Source organism: Perna viridis, chromosome 15, assembly GCF_037379345.1.
Source record: "Perna viridis isolate PV_CMFRI_1.1 ecotype Kerala chromosome 15, ASM3737934v1, whole genome shotgun sequence".
Taxonomy (NCBI): domain Eukaryota; kingdom Metazoa; phylum Mollusca; class Bivalvia; order Mytilida; family Mytilidae; genus Perna; species Perna viridis.
The window spans coordinates 6,177,719-6,197,497 of NC_142459.1; the positions used below are offsets into that span (position 1 = coordinate 6,177,719).

At 39.4% G+C, this 19,779-nt stretch overlaps 1 protein-coding gene across 1 annotated transcript in view; it reads right to left on the minus strand.

The window, feature by feature from the left end:
* The window catches only part of LOC148596709 (uncharacterized), a 36,531-nt gene extending 19,446 nt beyond the window's left edge, over positions 1 to 17,085 (minus strand). The window contains exons 1-9 of the mRNA XM_088564309.1: positions 17,006 to 17,085; positions 12,457 to 12,544; positions 9,944 to 10,036; positions 8,194 to 8,292; positions 6,521 to 6,664; positions 6,020 to 6,118; positions 4,150 to 4,349; positions 1,571 to 1,577; positions 298 to 553 (exon numbers count right to left, since the gene is read on the minus strand). Coding sequence (XP_088420435.1) covers positions 298 to 553; positions 1,571 to 1,577; positions 4,150 to 4,349; positions 6,020 to 6,118; positions 6,521 to 6,664; positions 8,194 to 8,292; positions 9,944 to 10,036; positions 12,457 to 12,477 — 919 coding nt within the window. The 5' untranslated portion in view covers positions 12,478 to 12,544; positions 17,006 to 17,085. The remainder of the gene's footprint in view (positions 1 to 297; positions 554 to 1,570; positions 1,578 to 4,149; positions 4,350 to 6,019; positions 6,119 to 6,520; positions 6,665 to 8,193; positions 8,293 to 9,943; positions 10,037 to 12,456; positions 12,545 to 17,005) is intronic.
* Positions 17,086 to 19,779: the final 2,694 nt, after the last annotated feature.

A 19,779-nucleotide genomic window follows, 5' to 3' on the forward strand; every position in this document is an offset into this window, starting at 1 on the left:
TTCGTTTTAGTCCGCTCGTTTTTAACAGAAGCAACAACCCCAAGTAGGGTATACTACTCCCAATCGGACACATTTTTCTGACTCCGAGCCAACTAGTCGTCACACCACATCCTTAAATACCGCATGCTAGTAAGAGAATCAGCGACTACCAATATTAAAGTCTTTATTGTGACTCAGGTAGAGATTGAGCCACAAACTTCCACACTTTAGGTGAGTACCGTGGCAATTTCGATACAACGACAACAAGAAAAAATAAGTCGATATTTTAATATTCATGAACATTACATGACCACATACCTCGTGGAATCCATTTTTTAGTACTCATGTTGACAGCTGCACGATAAGTATGAAGTTCGATACCCTCCGTAGATTGTCGTTCTGTGCTTAGTTCTTTATTGATCAAGACTGACGTAATTGCTGTTTTTCCCACTGCCTCGTGTCCAACACACATGATGTTTCCAACGTATGAGAAATATGAACCAGACTTAAGAGTGGACGAAAAAGTTTTCTCATCTTGGGAAGTAAGGTATTGGATTTCTATTGGTAACCCTATTTATTATATAAATATGAAAGTAGAAGGAGATAATGTGGAAAAAACAACTTATGTATTAAAAACAAGGATTAGTTTTATACTGTCGCAGACGTAGAATGAAGTTTTACTTTTGTTTTCAAGTATTAGTGTTGGCATTGAACTTGATAATTACGTTATAACACTGAAGCATCGTAAACGTTTTGTTTTCATATCGAACTTGATTACTACGTTAGGCCCAAAAAAAAAAACGTTATTGTGACCAGGTTTTTAACGTACTTTCGGTATTACCGGAAATGACCCGTATTATACCGGATATTGGCGGAAATTACCGCTTTTGTCAATTTTGGAGAAAAATGTACTAGGGTCGGTCGGGAAACCCGAAACAGACATATTTTTATGGCCTTATAACACTGATCTCCATTTTGGAATGAGGTAATAGAAGAACGTCAGATATAAACCATTCAATTATGCTACTTTTCCAACAAGATTTTTTGTCTACGAGTGAAACTTATATTCATTCATTTTTCGACATCCGTTAGCCAAACCCATGTTTCTGCTCCTTCAAGCTACACAAAATATATAATTCAGTTCTGCAAAATACGACAAATGTAGACCGGAAAGTAGACCGGAAAGCACATCCGCTGACATTTGTTAGATTGGCCGTCATCATAAACTCTTAAATCGTTACGGTGTATCCAATCGCACCTTGAAAACTGATTTGTTCAATGTGTTATAGTTTTCCTTTTCTCTTTCATCTACCCTGAGACTTGATATTTTATCAGCAACTCGGCGGGTGCTTCTAAAAAAGCAGAGGACGCTTACCCTACCGGTGCACCTGGTCCACACTCCTAGTTCCTCATTTACTTTTGTTACTTTGTATGTATTATTTTGGTTATTATACGTTCTTTGTTGGTTGTCTATTTTCCTTGTCTGGTTTTTGTCCCTGAATACTATTTCGGTGGGGTTTTCTGCATCTTGAATCACGCTATTTGTATTGAAGGCACTGGCTGGAGGACTTCCTTACACATTTCCTCTTACCTGATCTCTGAAAGAGAAAAACAGATATAATAATGAAGACGATTCTATATTTTTTCTATGAGTTAAGGAGATAGACCTAAGGTAAGGGACATAACTCTTGAAATCAGTGATTTGTTTGTATCATTTTCAATTTCACCAAAGATTATCAAACTTTTATTTTAAATAAAATGAAATCAGTCCTAAAAACTTTTATGAATTTCATGTAAAATGCTGAATACCAACGTTCCAATGAACAGTTAAGAGTGGTGTCCCTTACCTTCGTTCTACCTCGTCAATTGCCTACTTAGTCGGTTTCAATTGAATGAAATCTCAAAAAAAAAACAACGATATCATTGTCTTAATGTAGCACTCCTGATAAGAATCATGCAAAATGTGATGCATGGTTAGAAATATTTTTATTTTTTCGATATTTTAAATTGTTAAAAAAGTTTTAATAAACAGAAACTAACATGTGGCTTTTCATATTAACCTGTAATCTTTTTAGAAAAAATATACAGAATGTACTGTAAAATTAAGGGAAATATCTCTGTAAATGACATAGAAATACAACAGAAACTGTTGGATTGTCTTCTAGATTGGAATGACTATTTATACAATTCATCATATGGACCTATAAAGAAACTTAATAACAAAAATAAAAATGTGTAGACATTTTTTGGGGTGTATCACATATTACAGAATTTGCATGATTCTTACAAAGACTGATATTTGACAAGGGTACAACCTAACAACCTAAGTTCAAAGGCTACATGAGATTATCCCCACTTTAGAATAAAAAGTAAACACTAGGGAAATATCACATTAAAATATTTTAAACATAGGAACATATTCAATTAACAATTTGGTGATTTGAATGGTCATCGTTTTGTACGGAGTAACTTCTGATGGTTGATTGATTGTTGTTCTTTTTAAAACCAAGCAGCACGATTACAGTAATATCAGGGCAATGAACATGATTAATTGATTGACTGATTGATTGTTGTTTAATGCCGTTTCGGCGACCAGGGCCATATCACGGCAAGAACATTTCATGTAAGGAAAATATTAAAACCAAGATCAAAGTCTCTTCTACCTCGACAAGGATAGCGATCCACAGGGGGGCAATGAACATGAAATGATAGTGAAATGAAAAAAAAAGTAGATGATGAGCCATAATAAAAAAAATAGGGTAAGCAATTTTGATTGCCACTGGAAATAAGGAGAGGTAAGTTAGTTTCCTGTAGCAAAGCCTTCTATCAATAACCACATCAAGATTCTTTAACTAGCAAGGAACGTGGTCTTTTTCCAAACACAGCAACATTTTGTTTTAAGTTAAATTTTCCGCCCCCGTGCAGGTCCGGGTGATAAAAGAATAGGCCTGCAGCAGCGCTAAGCTTGTCGTATAAGGCGACTAAATAGTGCTCAGAAACCTAGCCGGGGGCTAGGCGCTCTGCCCACAGAGCAACTGGGATGTGTGCCCCAGGTGGTGGAATGGGGTACCCCTGGCGTGTTACATGCTGGGGTTGTCAGGCTATAATACGGAAAACCTGACCGCAAACCATGGTGGTGCACCGTGTTGGGAAAGATGCCACGTTCCTCACACGTTAAAGAACCCTGTATTCGATAGGAGTAGGAACCTTTGCGCTCCGCCACAGGAGTCTAAATTGCCCGATCTTACCCACCCCCCCCTTTTTCCAGTGGCAATCAAAATTTGTCGACCCTATTATCCTTGTGACCCATCCTTTTTTTTCATTTCATGTTCATTATACCATCCATTTCATGTTCATTGTCTGAACATAGCTGAAATATTGCTGCTCGGACGTTAAACCCCAACAAACAAACACACATAAATTTTCCGAATACAGCCTAAAACCAGGGCATGCAGGATGCAAGTGTTGCAACATTCAGCCACCTTGGGCACAGCCCAATTGCTCTGTGGGCAAAACGCCCTTACCCGCATTCAGTTTTCTGAGTGCTATCTATTTGCCTTTTACAACAATAGACACTGCTGTCTATCTAACCTTTTGACACCCAGACCTGCACGAAGCATCTTTTGAAGGAATCTTTTAATTGTTTGTTTGTTGGGGTTTAACGTCCGAGCAGCAATATTTCAGCTATATTCAGACGATGAACATGAAATGGATGATAAAATGAAAATGAAATGATAAAAAAAAGGATGGGTCACAAGGACAATTGGGTCGACAAATTTTGATTGCCACTAGAAAAAGGGGGGGTGGGTAAGGTCGGGCAATTTAGCCTCCTGTGGCGGAGCGCAAAGGTTCCTACTCCTATCGAATACCACAGCAGGGTTCTTTAACGTGCGAGGAACGTGGCATCTTTCCCAACACGGTGCACCACTATGGTTTGCGGTCAGGTTTTCCGTATTATAGCCTGACAACCCCAGCATGTAACACGCCAGGGGTACCCCATTCCACCAGCTGGGGCACACATCCCAGTTGCTCTGTGGGCAGAGCACCTAGCCCCCGGCTAGGTTTCTGAGCACTATTTAGTCGCCTTTTACGACAAGCTTAGCGCTGCTGCAGGCCTATTCTTTTAACACTCGGAACTGCACGGGGCAGGAATCTTCTGTACTATACTACATTAAAGTATTGAAAATAGGCACAGATATTTTTTTAGAAAATGAGGTCAATTTTTCAACAATAGGGATACTTAAAATTTGGAATTCACCAATTGTATTTATTTTAGGAAAACGCATGATTTTAGAGTGACTGATTACCTTAAACAGATTTAAGATTTTCTCACTATTCTCCTTCTCAGCAACATCAATGGCCGTCAAACCCTACAACACAATTATGTTTATTGTTTGTTGTTGGGGTTTAACGTCCGAGCAGCAATATTTCAGCTATATTCAGACAATGAACATGAAATGGATGATAAAATGAACATGAAATGAAAAAAAGGATGGGTCACGAGGATAATAGGGTCGACAAATTTTGATTGCCACTGGAAAAAGGGGGATGGGTAAGGTTGGGCAATTTAGCCTCCTGTGGCGGAGCGCAAAGGTTCCTACTCCTATCGAATACCACAGCAGGGTTCTTTAACGTGCGAGGAACGTGGCATCTTTCCCAACACGGTGCACCACTATGGTTTGCGGTCAGGTTTTCCGTATTATAGCCTGACAACCCCAGCATGTAACACGCCAGGGGTACCCCATTCCACCACCTGGGGCACACATCCCAGTTGCTCTGTGGGCAGAGCGCCTAGCCCCCGGCTAGGTTTCTGAGCACTATTTAGTCGCCTCTTACGACAAGCTTAGCGCTGCTGCAGGCCTATTCTTTTAACACCCGGACCTGCACGGGGCCAATTATGTTTAAATGCACAAATTTCGAACGTCAGACGCTGCACGGAGCTTGCTGTCTTAATTGCTTTTTTTACTAATTCGAGTTTGTGTTGTCATGAATCATTGAATCATTAACCAGTGAAGACACCATTTACGAAGATATAACATAAATTTCAAGATTATCGCCTTTGATGTACAATCGATCCGAATCGTCATACTTTGTCCTTTTCAAAATATATTTTGATGCTCGTGCAGCAGTAGATGGACCTTGAAGAAAAACTATGTTTCATTTTGTGCAATTATGTTTAAATGCACAAAATGAAACATAGTTTTTCTTCAAGGTCCATCTACTGCTGCACGAGCATCAAAATATATTTTGAAAAGGACAAAGTATGACGATTCGGATCGATTGTACATCAAAGGCGATAATCTTGAAATTTATGTTATATCTTCGTAAATGGTGTCTTCACTGGTTAATGATTCAATGATTCATGACAACACAAACTAGAATTAGTAAAAAAAGCAATTAAGACAGCAAGCTCCGTGCAGCGTCTGACGTTCGAAATTTACTCTAGCCGCAGCCGCCAGCCAGAAAATGCAAGAATCTTGTAAAGTAGGGAAATGTGAATACAGTTGTATAGATTTGATGAATTTTCATAGAGGGATCGGAAGAAATGTTTTATTATACTGAACCATTTTTAAAATGCGACCACAAGGGCATCAGCATATTTATTTCTACGAGGAACTTGTTAATACTTGCTGTATCGTGGATGGTAGAAGTTTGTGTTAACGAAAGATAATTTACTTCCAGAATAAACTGCGGAGAAATGTTTTTTCTATACAAAATCAAAGAATGTCTGTGTAGACTTTCTTCCTTTAAAAAGAGAATTGCGCGACCGTAATTGTTGATTGTCGACTACTCACGCTAAAACAGGTTTTTCATCTTCTGCTATGAAAACCCTGTTGACACCTAAATTTGTTTGAAGCTAATGAGAATTGGACAGTAAAAAAACGCAAAATATGACTTCGGGTCTGTTTTCCCTGATAACTATAAAATACTAATTACTTGGTAGACCTGCAAGCCACGCATCTTGGTGTAGTTAGATCATGTGTAACACTTGATTTACTAAATACAATACATGCTGAAATATAAAAACTCTTAATACAACCTCTTTATTCCTTATTTCTAGCGACGCTCCTTTACTCTGTAAGCACGAAAATACATGTTCGTGATCCTTCTTCGCTGCTTCGTGGAGTGGTGTATTTCCCTGGAAAAATGATCGGTAATGATGTCTCTTGACATTGTTATATTCATAAGGCTAAATGTATGGTAAGCTTACTTGAAACATTTTGAAATGCAAATAAGAATGTTACAACTTGGTCAGTGGACAAAATATATATGTCAGATAGGAAGTTAGTTATTTCAGAATGCGATAAAAGAAACAAGACAACTCGGCCAAGAACCACTCTAAATTTGACATCGGTTATAATATACGTTTGACTTAGTTGCAATGACAACTATTTACATAAAGTAAACAGTGGAGTGTTTCACTTCCACCATATAAAAGAAGCACTATCCTTCTTATTAAACGTTGCACGTAATAAACGTAGCTCATCAGTCGATGCAGTCGAATACCACACTACTTACGTTTCTAATACGGCACACTTACCAAAGCGTTTTGAATGTTAACTAGTTGATTACCAGGATCATCCTGTTGATTATCTGAGTCAATCAAGTGGCCAACATTATCCAACAATTTTTGTACTACAGAAACAGCACCACTTTCAGCCGCTGAATGTAGAGGTGTGCCCCCCTGATAATAGAAAAATAAAGCACGATTCCGTGGAAGTATAAGGGGTGTTAAAGGCCCTTATTTGCCTAAATTACAAATGAAATTTAATCATACATTGTTGAAAGATTTAATTGTAAACTTGGCAACATGAATCCATACCATATGAGAAAAACAAAAATACGTCTGATATTTTTTTTATTTAAAGAAGACAGACATAAGCTTGACGTTTATCACAGTTCTGATATTCTGTAAATTTTGTACTTTTTTGGCCATTTTCCAGTCATAGTTTTGGCAAGGAAATGGTATCCACATATACATTTATAATATTATAACATCTTTTATTATATGTGATTGATTGTTGCTCTGTAGGCAAATCGCCCTTACCCCGGCCAAGGTTCTAAGCGCTTTCGCTTTTAAGTAGCCTTTTACGACAAACTAAGTTCTACTATGGGTTTTTTATGTAGACAACCGGACTGGCAAAGGGCTAATTTGTATGTAAAATGATTTGCTTACTACGTATTTATTTTGGAAAATAGGATAATATGAAATCAAGCAAAATGCCTTCTTTATCAGAAATTATGTTGCCCCGTGCAGGTCAGGGTGTCAAATGGATAGGCCCGCAGCAGCGCTAAGCTTGTCGTAAAAGGCGACTAAATAGTGCTCAGAAAGCTAGCCGGGGGCTAGACCACAGAGCAACTGAGTTGTGTACCCCAGGTGGTGGAATGGGGTACCCTGGCGTGTTACGTGGGGGTTTTCAGGCTATATTTGTTTGTTTGTTGGGTTGTAACGTCCGAGCAGCAATATTTCAGCTATATTCAGACGATGAACATGAAATTGATGATATAATGAACATGAAATGATAATGAAATGAAAAAAGGACAATGGGGTCGAGAAATTTTGATTGCCACTGGAAATAGGGAGAGGTGGTAGGGTCGGGCAATTTAGCCTCCTGTGGCGGAGCACTATGGTTCCTACTCCGGGAGAATACCACAGTTAGGTCGTTTAACGTGCGAGGAACATGGCATCTTTCCCAACACGGTGCACCAATATGGTTTGCGGTCAGGTTTTCCGTATTATAGCCTGACAACCCTAGCATGGAACACGCCAGGGGTACCCCATTCCACCACCTTGGGCACACATCCCAGTTGCTCTGTGGGCAGAGCGCGCTGGCCCCCCGGCTAAGGTTCTGAGCACTATTTAGTCGCCTTTTACGACAAGCTTAGCGCTGCTGCAAGCCTATTCTTTTAACACCCGGACCTGCATGGGGCTTTTTCTTGTGGCAATCAAAATTTGTGGCCCCTATTATCCTTGTGTCCAATCTCATTTTTCAATTCATCATCATCATTTCATGTTCATTTTATCGTCCCATTCCATGTTCATCGCCTGAATATTTCCGAAATATTGCTGCTCGGGCGTTAAACCCTAATAATCAATCAATCAATCAATCAGAAATTATGTTTGTTATTGTTTAATAAAGTATCAAAATGATCTAGTTTGAAAAATTGCTATCTCTTTATGTGGATGCTCGTTAGTCATCCGTTTCAACTTACCCAAAGATTTCTTGAACTAATTTCCGCACCGTTAGATTGTAAATAGGTAGCAACGGAATCGTGACCATTTACAGCAGCTAAATGAAGTGCAGTCTGACCCTGTAACAAAAAGACTGAAAATAATATTATATTTAAGGAACGACCATTTGATTTGAATCCGAAATCTATTTTGAAATGCTACTGGAGGCCAGTATTTTTATTTACATTTTTTCCTGGTTATTCATTTGAAGAAAAAAACTACCTACCCCATTTTTCCTCTTCAAAATGAAATGGTTTTCCTCAGTGATAAAGAAGAAAAAGTGAAAAAGTAGTGATAAATATTTGTCATTATGTCTTGCACTCAATATTGATAATCTAAACCAAATGAATGAACATCGTTTAGCAAGATTCTTTTATTTCAGTTTCCGCTATATAGATAACGTCTTATCGTTTAAACTTGATATAAAGGATACTACAGACACTATGAAGTCAGCCTCATACGCCCCGTGCAGGTCCGGGTGTTAAAAGAATAGGCCTGCAGCAGCGCTAAGCTTGTCGTATAAGGCGACTAAATAGTGCTCAGAAACCTAGCCGGGGGCTAGATGTGTGCCCCAGGTGGTGGAATGGGGTACTCCTGGCGTGTTACATGCTGGAGTTGTCAGGCTATAATACGGAAAACCTGACCGCAAACCATAGTGGTGCACCGTGTTGGGAAAGATGCCACGTTCCTCGCACGTTAAAGAACCCTGTTGTGGTATTCGATAGGAGTAGGAACCTTTGCGCTCCGCCACAGGAGGCTAAATTGCCCGACCCTACCCACCTCTCCCTATTTCCAGTGGCAATCAAAATTTGTCGACCCCATTCTCCTTCTGTCCCACCCCTTTTTCCATTTATCATTTCATGTTCATTTTATCATCAATTTCATGCAAGCCTATTCTTTTAACACCCGAACCTACACGGGGCTGCATAGTTACGACAAATTAATGCATACATATGAATTGTGGTAAGAAAACTCAACATGCAGGTGCTTAAGGGTTTGTTTTTGTTTGTTTGTTGGGGTTTAACGTCCGAGCAGCAATATTTCAGCTATATTCAGACGATGAACATGAAATTGATGATAAAATTAACATGAAACAATGAAATGAAAAAGGGAGCGGACACAAGGACAATGGGGTCGAGAATTTAGATTGCCACTGGAAATAGGGAGAGGTGGGTAGGGTTGGGCAATTCAGCCTCCTGTGGCGGAGCCCTATGGTTCCTACTCCGGGAGAATACCACAGTTAGGTTTTTTAACCTGCGAGGAACGTGGCATCTTTCCCAACACGGTGCACCACTATGGTTTGCGGTCAGGTTTTCCGTATTATAGCCTGACAACCCCAGCATGTAACACGCCAGGGGTACCCCATTCCACCACCTGGGGCACACATCCCAGTTGCTCTGTGGGCAGAGCGCCCTAGCCCCCCGCTAGGGTTCTGAGCACTATTTAGTCGCCTTTTACGACAAGCTTAGTGCTGCTGCAGGCGTATTCTTTTAACACCCGTACCTGTACGGGGAAGATTTGTTCAGAATTGCATAGGTTTTCTTTCTTTTGTCGTCTTGACTTTTCATCGGGAGTTTCTAGAAAAGCATAGACGTTTACCATACCGATGCACCTGGTCCGGATCATATTATTTTGATTTCGGCTATAATCTTGGTTGTCTTTATTACTTTTTAATACATATAAGGTTATTTCTTTCACGAGATGTCTTCTTGGAATATTTTGATAACTTACGAATTTCTTATTTTTGAAATTGACATCCGCGCCTTCTTTAATATAAAGCTTAACCTTCTTTAAGTTCCCATTCCAGGCTGCCAAGATCAGTTTCTGAAATAAATTATTTACAAAATTACCACCCGGGAGCTTTCTCGATCACATCCCACCCCGTGCAGGTCCGGGTGTTAAAAGAATAGGCCTGCAGCAGCGCTAAGCTTGTCGTATAAGGCGACTAAATAGTGCTCAGAAACCTAGCCGGGGGCTAGGCGCTCTGCCCACAGAGCAACTGGGATGTGTGCTCCAGGTGGTGGAATGGGGTACCCCTGGCGTGTTACATGCTGGGGTTGTCAGGCTATAATACGGAAAACCTGACCGCAAACCATAGTGGTGCACCGTGTTGGGAAAGATGCCACGTTCCTCGCACGTTAAAGAACCCTGCTGTGGTATTCGATAGGAGTAGGAACCTTTGCGCTCCGCCACAGGAGGCTAAATTGCCCGACTTTACCCATCCCCCCTTTTTCCAGTGGCAATCAAAATTTGTCGACCCTATTATCCTTGTGACCCATCCATTTTTTTTCATTTCATGTTCATTTTATCACCCATTTCATGTTCATTGTCTGAATATAGCTGAAATATTGCTGCTCGGACGTTAAACCCCAACAAACAAACAAAAACGATCACATCCCTTTATATGCAAGTCATGTAGGAATTATACAACTATTTCTCAGTTTCGCATGAAATAGACCCTTTTGTGCTAACTGGTGGATAGTCGATAAGCATGCACAGAGCATGCTCAATATTTATTTCCGCGATTAAAATTCTTTCGTTCGACCCAAACCCTCCCTCGAGGAAATCTATATTGAGTATGCTCATCAACTTACCACAAAAGGGTTTATTGGACGCTTTCTCATAGCCTACTTATATGTTTGTTTGTTTGTTTGTTGGGGTTTAACGTCCGAGCAGCAATATTTCAGCTATATTCAGACGATGAACATGAAACATGAACAGTTTTTCCGTATTATAGCCTGACAACCCCAGCATGTAACATATCAGGGGTACCCCATTCCACCACCTAGGGCACACATCCCAGTTGCTCTGTGGGCAGAGCGCCCTAGTCCCCGGCTAGGGTTCTGAGCACTATTTAGTCGCCTTCTACGACAAGCTTAGCGCTGTTGCAGGCCTATTCTTTTAACACCCGGACCCGCACGGGGCGCCTACTTATATAGTAAGTTTATATCAGACAATCATATTGATATGATCATTATTGAGCCACAAACTAAATAAGAAATCAGTCTCTTCAGTGAATTTTATGACGGAAGCATGAAGTGATTCTAATATACCACCTATGCATTGAGTGTAGATATAATAAAGGTTTAAAGTTTAAACCAAACTTATATTATTTTTGACACTTTTTAGCCTCCATATCAATTGAAATGTATTTTGAACATTGGTAAACAAAACACATGACCAAAATGAACCAATCAAAACACACAAATTCTGTAATATGTGATACACCTTTAAAAGGTTACACTCTTATCCATCTGCATAATGAAAACTAATTTATTCAACAAGTCATAGTTTTCCTTTCCTCGTGTGTCTACCCCAGACTTGACTTTTTATGAGCAACTCGGCGGATGTTTCTAGAAAAACAGAGCACGTTTAAATTACCGGTACACCTGATCCATGCTCCGAGTTTTTAGTGGAGTCCGAGTTGCTAATTTACTTTTGTTGCTTTGTATGTATGATTTTTGTTGCTTTATGTTCTTTTATGTATGTCTTTTCCATGTCTGGTCTTTGTTCCTGGATTAAATTCTTTTGATTACCGCTATAACCTTGATTACTCTTTGATTTTCTATGGGGAAACGGGCAGACGTTTTGTATCGCGCTAGAATTCTAACAAATAGGCTTCTGGAACAGGGCTATATTGCTACAAGATTGAATTCATCAATACAGAAGTTCTAAGGTCGTCATCATGCACTCGTGGTTTGTTATGGTGTATCCATCTGCGCCATGAAAACCGACATATCTGGTCTTTGTTCCTGGATTACATTTTTTTATTACCGCTAGAACCTTGGTTCCGTTGATTACTCTTTCATAACGAGAACGATTGGCCTATCGAAGATACCCTGCTTTGTAACAGTCTGATACGCTAAGCCGGTTCTTTATTATGCCAGTTTTCAGTTGCAACAGCCTAAATGTAGGTACTTATACACCCTCAAATCCGACAAATTCAGAATACAAGCCAAATAGTTGTCACTATCTACTAATTACCGCGTGCATGGCGGATAAGTAGTGACTACCATGCAATATTAAAGTCTGGTTTGACTCGATTGAGGAAGTGTCTATTAAAATAGAATATGGTGCATATCAAGTAACGCTTATCTGGTTTATAGGGAGATATGGAATATCCACAAATAGCTGTGTTTTAAGAAGTGACAAACAAAAACTTCTCTTCGGTTATGAGTGCTTTTAAGAATACAAACTTGGTTAGAAATCTAGACTAACATGCCTCAAATTACATATATACCTACCTCGTTAATGGCTGACGTCATGTTGAACCACTAAGCTCCATCATATTTAAGTTGAAGACCAACCATCGCTTAGATACCCAAATCCAACCTGAAACAAAATATTTCAGAAAGATTGTGTGTTTGTTTGTTGGGGTTTAACGTCCGAGCAGCAATATTTCAGCTATATTCAGACAATGAACATGAAATGAAAAAAAAGGATGGGTCACAATAATAATAGGGTCGACAAATTTTGATTGCCACTGGAAAAAGGGGGGATGGGTAAGATCGGGCGAATTAGCCTCCTGTGGCGGAGCGCAAAGGTTCCTACTTCTATTGAATACCACAGCAGGGTTCTTTAACGTGCGAGGAACGTGGCATCTTTCCCAACACGGTGCACCACTATGGTTTGCGGTCAGGTTTTCCGTATTATAGCCTGACAACCCCAGCATGTAACACGCCAGGGGTACCCCATTCCACCACCTGGGGCACACATCCAAGTTGCTCTGTTGGCAGAGCGCCTAGCCCCCGGCTAGGTTTCTGAGCACTATTTAGTCGCCTTATACAAGCTTAGCGCTGCAGGCCTATTCTTTTATCACCCGGACCTGCATGGGGGATTTCAGAAAGTGAACCAAAAACTATTCTTCAATGACGACGATTAACAAGAGTCAATGATAAATAATATATGAAATAAACAAATTTTATTGATTAACTGTTGGGGTTTAAATATCGAGCGGCATTATTTCAGCTATATTCTGGCAAAAAACATGCAATGGATGATAAAATGACCATTAAAAGGTGACGAAATGAAAAATCGGATGGGGCACAAGGATGATGGTCGACAAGTTTTGAATACCACAAAAGGGTTTTTTAACGTGCAAGGAACGTGGGATCTATGGGTAGAGGTCAGGTTTTCCGTATTATGGCCAGGCGACACCAGAATGAAGCATGTGTGCAGAGTGTCCTAGCCCCCGGCCAAGAGGGTTCTGAGCACTATTTAGTCGCCTTTTACAACAAGTTTAGCGCTGCTGCGGGCCTATTCTTTTGACACTCGGACTCGCACGGGGCTAAAATAAATAGATAAATTAAATACATTACGTCAGTAACAAGTTTTTAAACTTTATCCTCGTTGCCTTTAGTTGACATGGTTCAACTCTAGCGGCTTATAGATTCAGGGTGCCTTAACTGTTTTAACACAATATTTGTTATTCATATCAAACTTTACTATGTACCACAAGACTGGGCGTGTACATGTACAAAATCCCTCAACCCCATCCAATTATAATGTATGTTTTATGAAGTTAACAGGCATGATATATAACAGCTTAATATTAATAAACTGATTTATTGATTGATTATTGGTGTTTAGCGCCAAAGCAGCAATATTTCAGTATATCCGGACGATGAACATTAAATGGATGATAAAATTAACATGAAATGAATAATTGGATAGGCCACAAGGATAATAGGGTCGACGAATTTTGATTGCCACTTGAAATAGGGAGAGGTTGGTAGGGTGGGGCTATTTAGCCTCCTACGGTAGAGCCAATGTCACCACTAGTTCCTGTCGAATACCACAACAGGGTTCTTTAACGAGTGAGAATCGTTACATTTTTGCCAACACGTTGCACCACTATTGTTTGTGGCCAGGTTTTCCGTATAATTGCCAGACGACCCCACCATATTGCATGACAGGGTAACCCTATTCAACCACCTGGGGCACACAACCCAGTTGCCCTGTTTGCAGAGTACCCCCTGGCCTAAGCAAAGGTTCTGAATGCTTTTTAGTTTCTTTTTACTTTTTTTTAATGAAAATAAAGCAAGAGCATATCATTCACCATCTAATACTTACATTTTTTTCGAATGCAACTTAGATTTCTGATAGCGTTAAAAGGCATATGGGAGGATTAACTTAGTATGTGTTTTCAGCTCTTCCTGAACATAAGAATGATTTTATGCAACTATCAGGAGATGATACGTTTGTCTATCGTGCATTCGTTATTTTAATAGTTGATCGGAATTAACTTGTCCATTGCAATGACCTAGGATGTAGGAAGTACCCACTCTTTATGGGCAGCTAAGTTTATTAATGGAGATTAACAAAACGTTTAAGATGACTATCAGGTTTTGTTATTGTAAAAATCTACCTTAGTTAAAAATCTTAATAAACCTTTCCTGTTGTTATACTTCCGGAGCCACTGATGTCTCTTTGGGTTTTTTTGTGGAAGGTCGTATTTCTAATACTTTAGTTTGTCTGTGTATGATGTTTTGTTAGCCTTTTCTTCAGTTTTATGTGTAATTTTTTTTCAATGGACTTGCTACATTCAGTTTCGAGTGTTTACATTTAGGCCATGTTTTTGGATTTTGACGTATATGAATCATCCCAATGCTGACAAATGGCTCAGCAATGTATTAATTCTGTACCGGAGTATATTTGATCTACTGCGCAGACCCTGCTTTATACTAGTCCGTCACTCTGAGCTACATTAGATCACGGAAGTAACTACGAGCAAGTAGGCATGTTAGTCAAATGTGTACATACGATGCAAATATTCACAACTCTCTCACTTTGTCGTTTGCATGGATTGATTGTTGGGGTTTAACGTCCAAGCATCAATATTTCAGCTATGTTCAGACGATGGAGAAGCAGGGACTGCAGATAAGGAAGTCGTTAGGAATAAATAACCAATGATTGAACTAACGACCTTATGCGCTCAAAGTGAGCGAGCTACTTAAAATCTTCCCACGCACCGAAAGAAATTAAGGTAGTTTGAAGTGAAATTTTGTTATTCTATAGCTGCAAAATTTAACAATCATTTCCCATAATGATTGATTGATTGTTGTTGTTAAATGCCGTTTCGGCAACCAGGGCCATATCACGGCAAGAACATGTATTATAAGGAAAATAATAAAAGCACGATCAAAGTCTCATAAAATAATGAAATTTAAACAAACAGCTATTTACATATTAAAAGGTACATAAAAGGTAAACATTAGACATAAAATACACCTGGACAAAGTCCATGATGTGTTTAGGTGATTTAGAACTGCAGTACCAGTTTTACCTAAGTTTGTTTGTTGGGATTTAACGTCCGAGCAGCAATATTTCAGCTATATTAAGACGATGAACATAATATTGATGATAAAATGAACATGAAATGATGATGAAATGAAAAAGGGATGGAACACAAGGACAATGGGGTCGACAAATTTTGATTGCCACTGTAAATAGGGAGAGGTGGGTAGGGTCGGGCAATTTAGCCTCCTGTGGCGGAGTCTATGGTTCCTACTCCGGGAGAATACCACAGTAGGGTTCTTTAACGTGCGAGGAACGTGGCATCTTTCCCAACACGGTGCACCACTATGGTTTGCGGTCAGGTTTTCCGTATTATAGCCTGACAACCCCAGCATGTAACGCGCCAGGGGTACCCCATTCAACCACCTGGGGCAAACATCCTAGTTCCTCTGTGGGCAAAGCACCCTAGCCCCCGGCTAGGGTTCTGAGCACTATTTTGTCGCCTTTTACGACAAGCTTAGCACTGCTGCAGGCCTATTCTTTTATGTTTGTTTGTTTGTTAGGGTTTAACGTCCGAGCAGCAATATTTCAGCTATATTCAGACTATGGCTATGATACGGAAAACCTGACTGCAAACCATGGTGGTGCACCGTGTTGGGAAAGATTCCACGTTCCTCGCACGTTAAAGAACCCTGCTGTGGTATTCGATAGGAGTAGGAACCTTTGCGCTCCGCCACAGGAGGCTAAATTGCCCTACCTTACCCACCCCCCTTTTTTCCAGTGGCGATCAAAATATTTCGACCCTATTATCCTTGTGACCCATCCTTTTTTTTTTCTTCATTTCATGTTCATTTTATCATTCATTTCATGTTCACTGTCTGAATAAAGCTGAAATATTGCTGCTCGGACGTTAAACCCCAACAAGCAAAAAGTACCCCATTCCACCACCTGGGGCACACATCTCAGTTGCTCTGTGGGCAGAGCGCCTAGCCCCCGGCTAGGTTTCTGAGCACTATTTAGTCGCCTTATACGACAAGCTTAGCGCTGCTGCAGGTCTATTCTTTCAACACCCGGACCTGCACGGGGCGTCTTACATAAGAATTGGGCAGTGATTACAAAGAGTAATCAAGGGAACCAAGGTTATAGCGGTAATCAAAAGAATGTAATCCAGGGACAAAGACCAGACATGGAAAACAGACATACACAACAAAGAACACAAAGCAACCAAAAACACACATACAAAGTAACAAAAGCAAATGAGGAAAGTAATAATCCACCAAATCGACACTGTAACTTCATTGGATGTGAAGATAATTTCTGAGCCTGCCACATCTGTCAGAAACCTAATTTATGACATTCCAAAGAAAGAATTCCCAAAATATCCAGTGATGCAGATTTCAAAATATGGCTATATCAAAAGAAGAATACTTTCTTCAGCGAAAATGAATTGTCATATCGTTGGGATTTTGTCATGTACGTTTCAAAATTTCTTTTTCCTTTTGCCTGCTTGTTATTCATATTATCCCAAGCATGCAAACAAATTCATATAAAGCTTACCTATACGTAACTACTTCATTGTCAGCCATATCAAGGCAGACTGCTTAACGTATGTAATTTACTTAGAAAATAGCTTAACCCTTCTCCTAAAATAAATCAATGTGGGGATCTGTACATGTAAGGGTTAGTTTGATCAGAAAAAAAATGAACATATATAAATTATGTAAATATTTTTCAAATTAAAACATGTTCATTTAATTAAGGATATTTAATCGCTTTTGAAAATCAGTCGAGTTGATTGTTCTGTTTTGAATTATTTTTGTTATTTTTTCATACTCCTTCAATGAACCTCATATGCGGACATATACTTACACAAAGGAGGAAGTAAAACTTAAAACTACTCGACAATTAGAATGCTTTTATTAGTGAACATGTAAAAGGAAATAACGCGGCCTAATGTTAAGATTTTAAGTAGCTGTCTTTGTAAGAATCTTACAAAATCTGAGAAATGTTATACACCCCCAAAAAAGGCTACATATATGAAATGTGTAATTATTCATTCAAATCTGTCTGCTCTTAGGAGATAATCAACATTGAAAATCCAATAGATTATATTGTATTTGAGTGCCATTTACAGAGTTATCTCCCTTAATTTTGAAATCTACAGTGTATTCTATACAATTTTTATCTCCTAAGAGCACGGGTTATATGAAAAACCATATGTTAATTTCTGTTTACTATGACATTTCAAACAAAATATCAAAAATAAAAATAGGTAGGCTTTTTACCCATGAATCACATTTTGCATGATCCTTACCTGGAGTGCTACTTAAGTATTAATTTAAACCGACTATATTAAGTTTGTTTGTTTGTTGGGGTTTAACGTCCGAGCAGCAATATTTCAGCTATATTCAGACGATGAGCATGAAATGGATGACAAAATAAACATGAAATAAAAGAAAAGGATGGGACACAAGGATAAGAGGGTCGACAAATTTTGATTGCCACTGGAAAAAGGGGGAATGGGTAAGGTCGGGGAATTTAATCTCCTGTGGCGGAGCGCAAAGGTTCCTACTCCTATCGAATACCACAGCAGGGTTCTTTAACGTGCGAGGAACGTGGCATCTTTCCCAACACGGTGCACCACTATGGTTTGCGGTCAGGTTTTCCGTATTATAGCCTGACAACCCCAGCATGTAACACGCCAGGGGTAGCCCATTCCACCACCTGGGGCACACATCTCAGTTGCTCTGTGGGCAGAGCGCCTAGCCCCCGGCTAGGTTTCTGAGCACTATTTAGTCGCCTTATACGACAAGCTTAGCGCTGCTGCAGGCCTATTCTTTTAACACCCGGACCTGCACGGGGCGACTATATTAAGAAAAGTTTAAACTGGTCTACATTTTTACACATGTATAATATTGTAATCGATTATAAAATAAAATTTGGTAGTGATCATAGGATGAAAACAAATGGTGATTATACTAAAGCTCCAATAGAAGCAAGATTTATTTCCGACAAAAACCTTGAGTATATACTACAGATTGCAAGTAGATTGAGGGATGACCATTTGGTATACACGAGCAATTTCCAACCGAAATAGAGGCTGAGTGCCGGAAATTACTTTACAATTCCTCACACAATTAATTTTTTTTTACAGATGAACGATGGCTGCGCCACTATTAACTCTTCACTTTTCTTATTCCCTTTTCTAAATTCAACCCTGCAAAAAAAACGCCTATTATCCTTTCTCCCAACTTTGGACAGTGCAATGTTTTGGTGCAGAATCATTTGATTTAAGTGATTTTACAACAGCATTCTTCCATGACTCATCTACAAAAATTAAGTTCTTTCGGTGGATTTCAAATTTAATAATAGTGCCCTGGTAGACATTGTTAGGCTCTCTCGTTTCGTAAACACATCTGTTGAGGATTTACAGATTATTTTGGGTGATTTGAAAAATCATTTATCTTACCAAGATGGAAAGGAATACGTACCTTTCTTTCATGTTTTACTTACAAATGGTTATGCTTACATCATCGAAGTTTTCCGTCGACATATGCAAATGCCGTCCTACTTCATTGTTGATGAGTACATTACATATAGAAAATTCAGAAAATTGCATCGGGACGAAGTTAATTTATTTAATTATAAGTTGGCAGTGTTTCAATTTGTGCAACCGATTGTCTAAAATCACATCGGCGTGAATTACACTTTAAAGAAGATAATAAACAGTTTCCAATACAAACAAAATTTAGACAAAGATCTTATTTTAATCCCTGGATAATAATTGCTTTCTTTATGCTCTATCCATACTAAATCGTGGTTGGATACCCTTTGACTACCTATAATTCAGACATCATACTTTTCCTATGTTGACATCCTCATGATATAAAATAGACTTGCAACTAATTGTACATACACAAGCAACGATAATCATTCTTACGCAAACTTATGACCCGTGCAGGTCCGGTTTTCAAAAGAATAGGCTTGCAGCAGCACTAAGCTTGTCGTAACGTCCGAGCAGCAATATTTCAGCTATATTCAGACGATGAACATGAAATGATGATGAAATGAAAAAGGGATGGGACACAAGGACAAAGGGGTCGACAAATTTTGATTGCCACTGGAAATAGGGAGAGGTGGGTAGAGTCGGGCATTTTAGCCTCCTGTGGCGGAGCCCTATGGTTCCTACTCCGGGAAAATACCACAGTAAGGTCCTTTAACGTGCGAGGAACGTGGCATCTTTCCCAACACGGTGCACCACTATGGTTTGCAGTCAGGTTTTCCGTATTATAGCCTGACAACCCCAGCATGTAACACGCCAGGGGTACCCC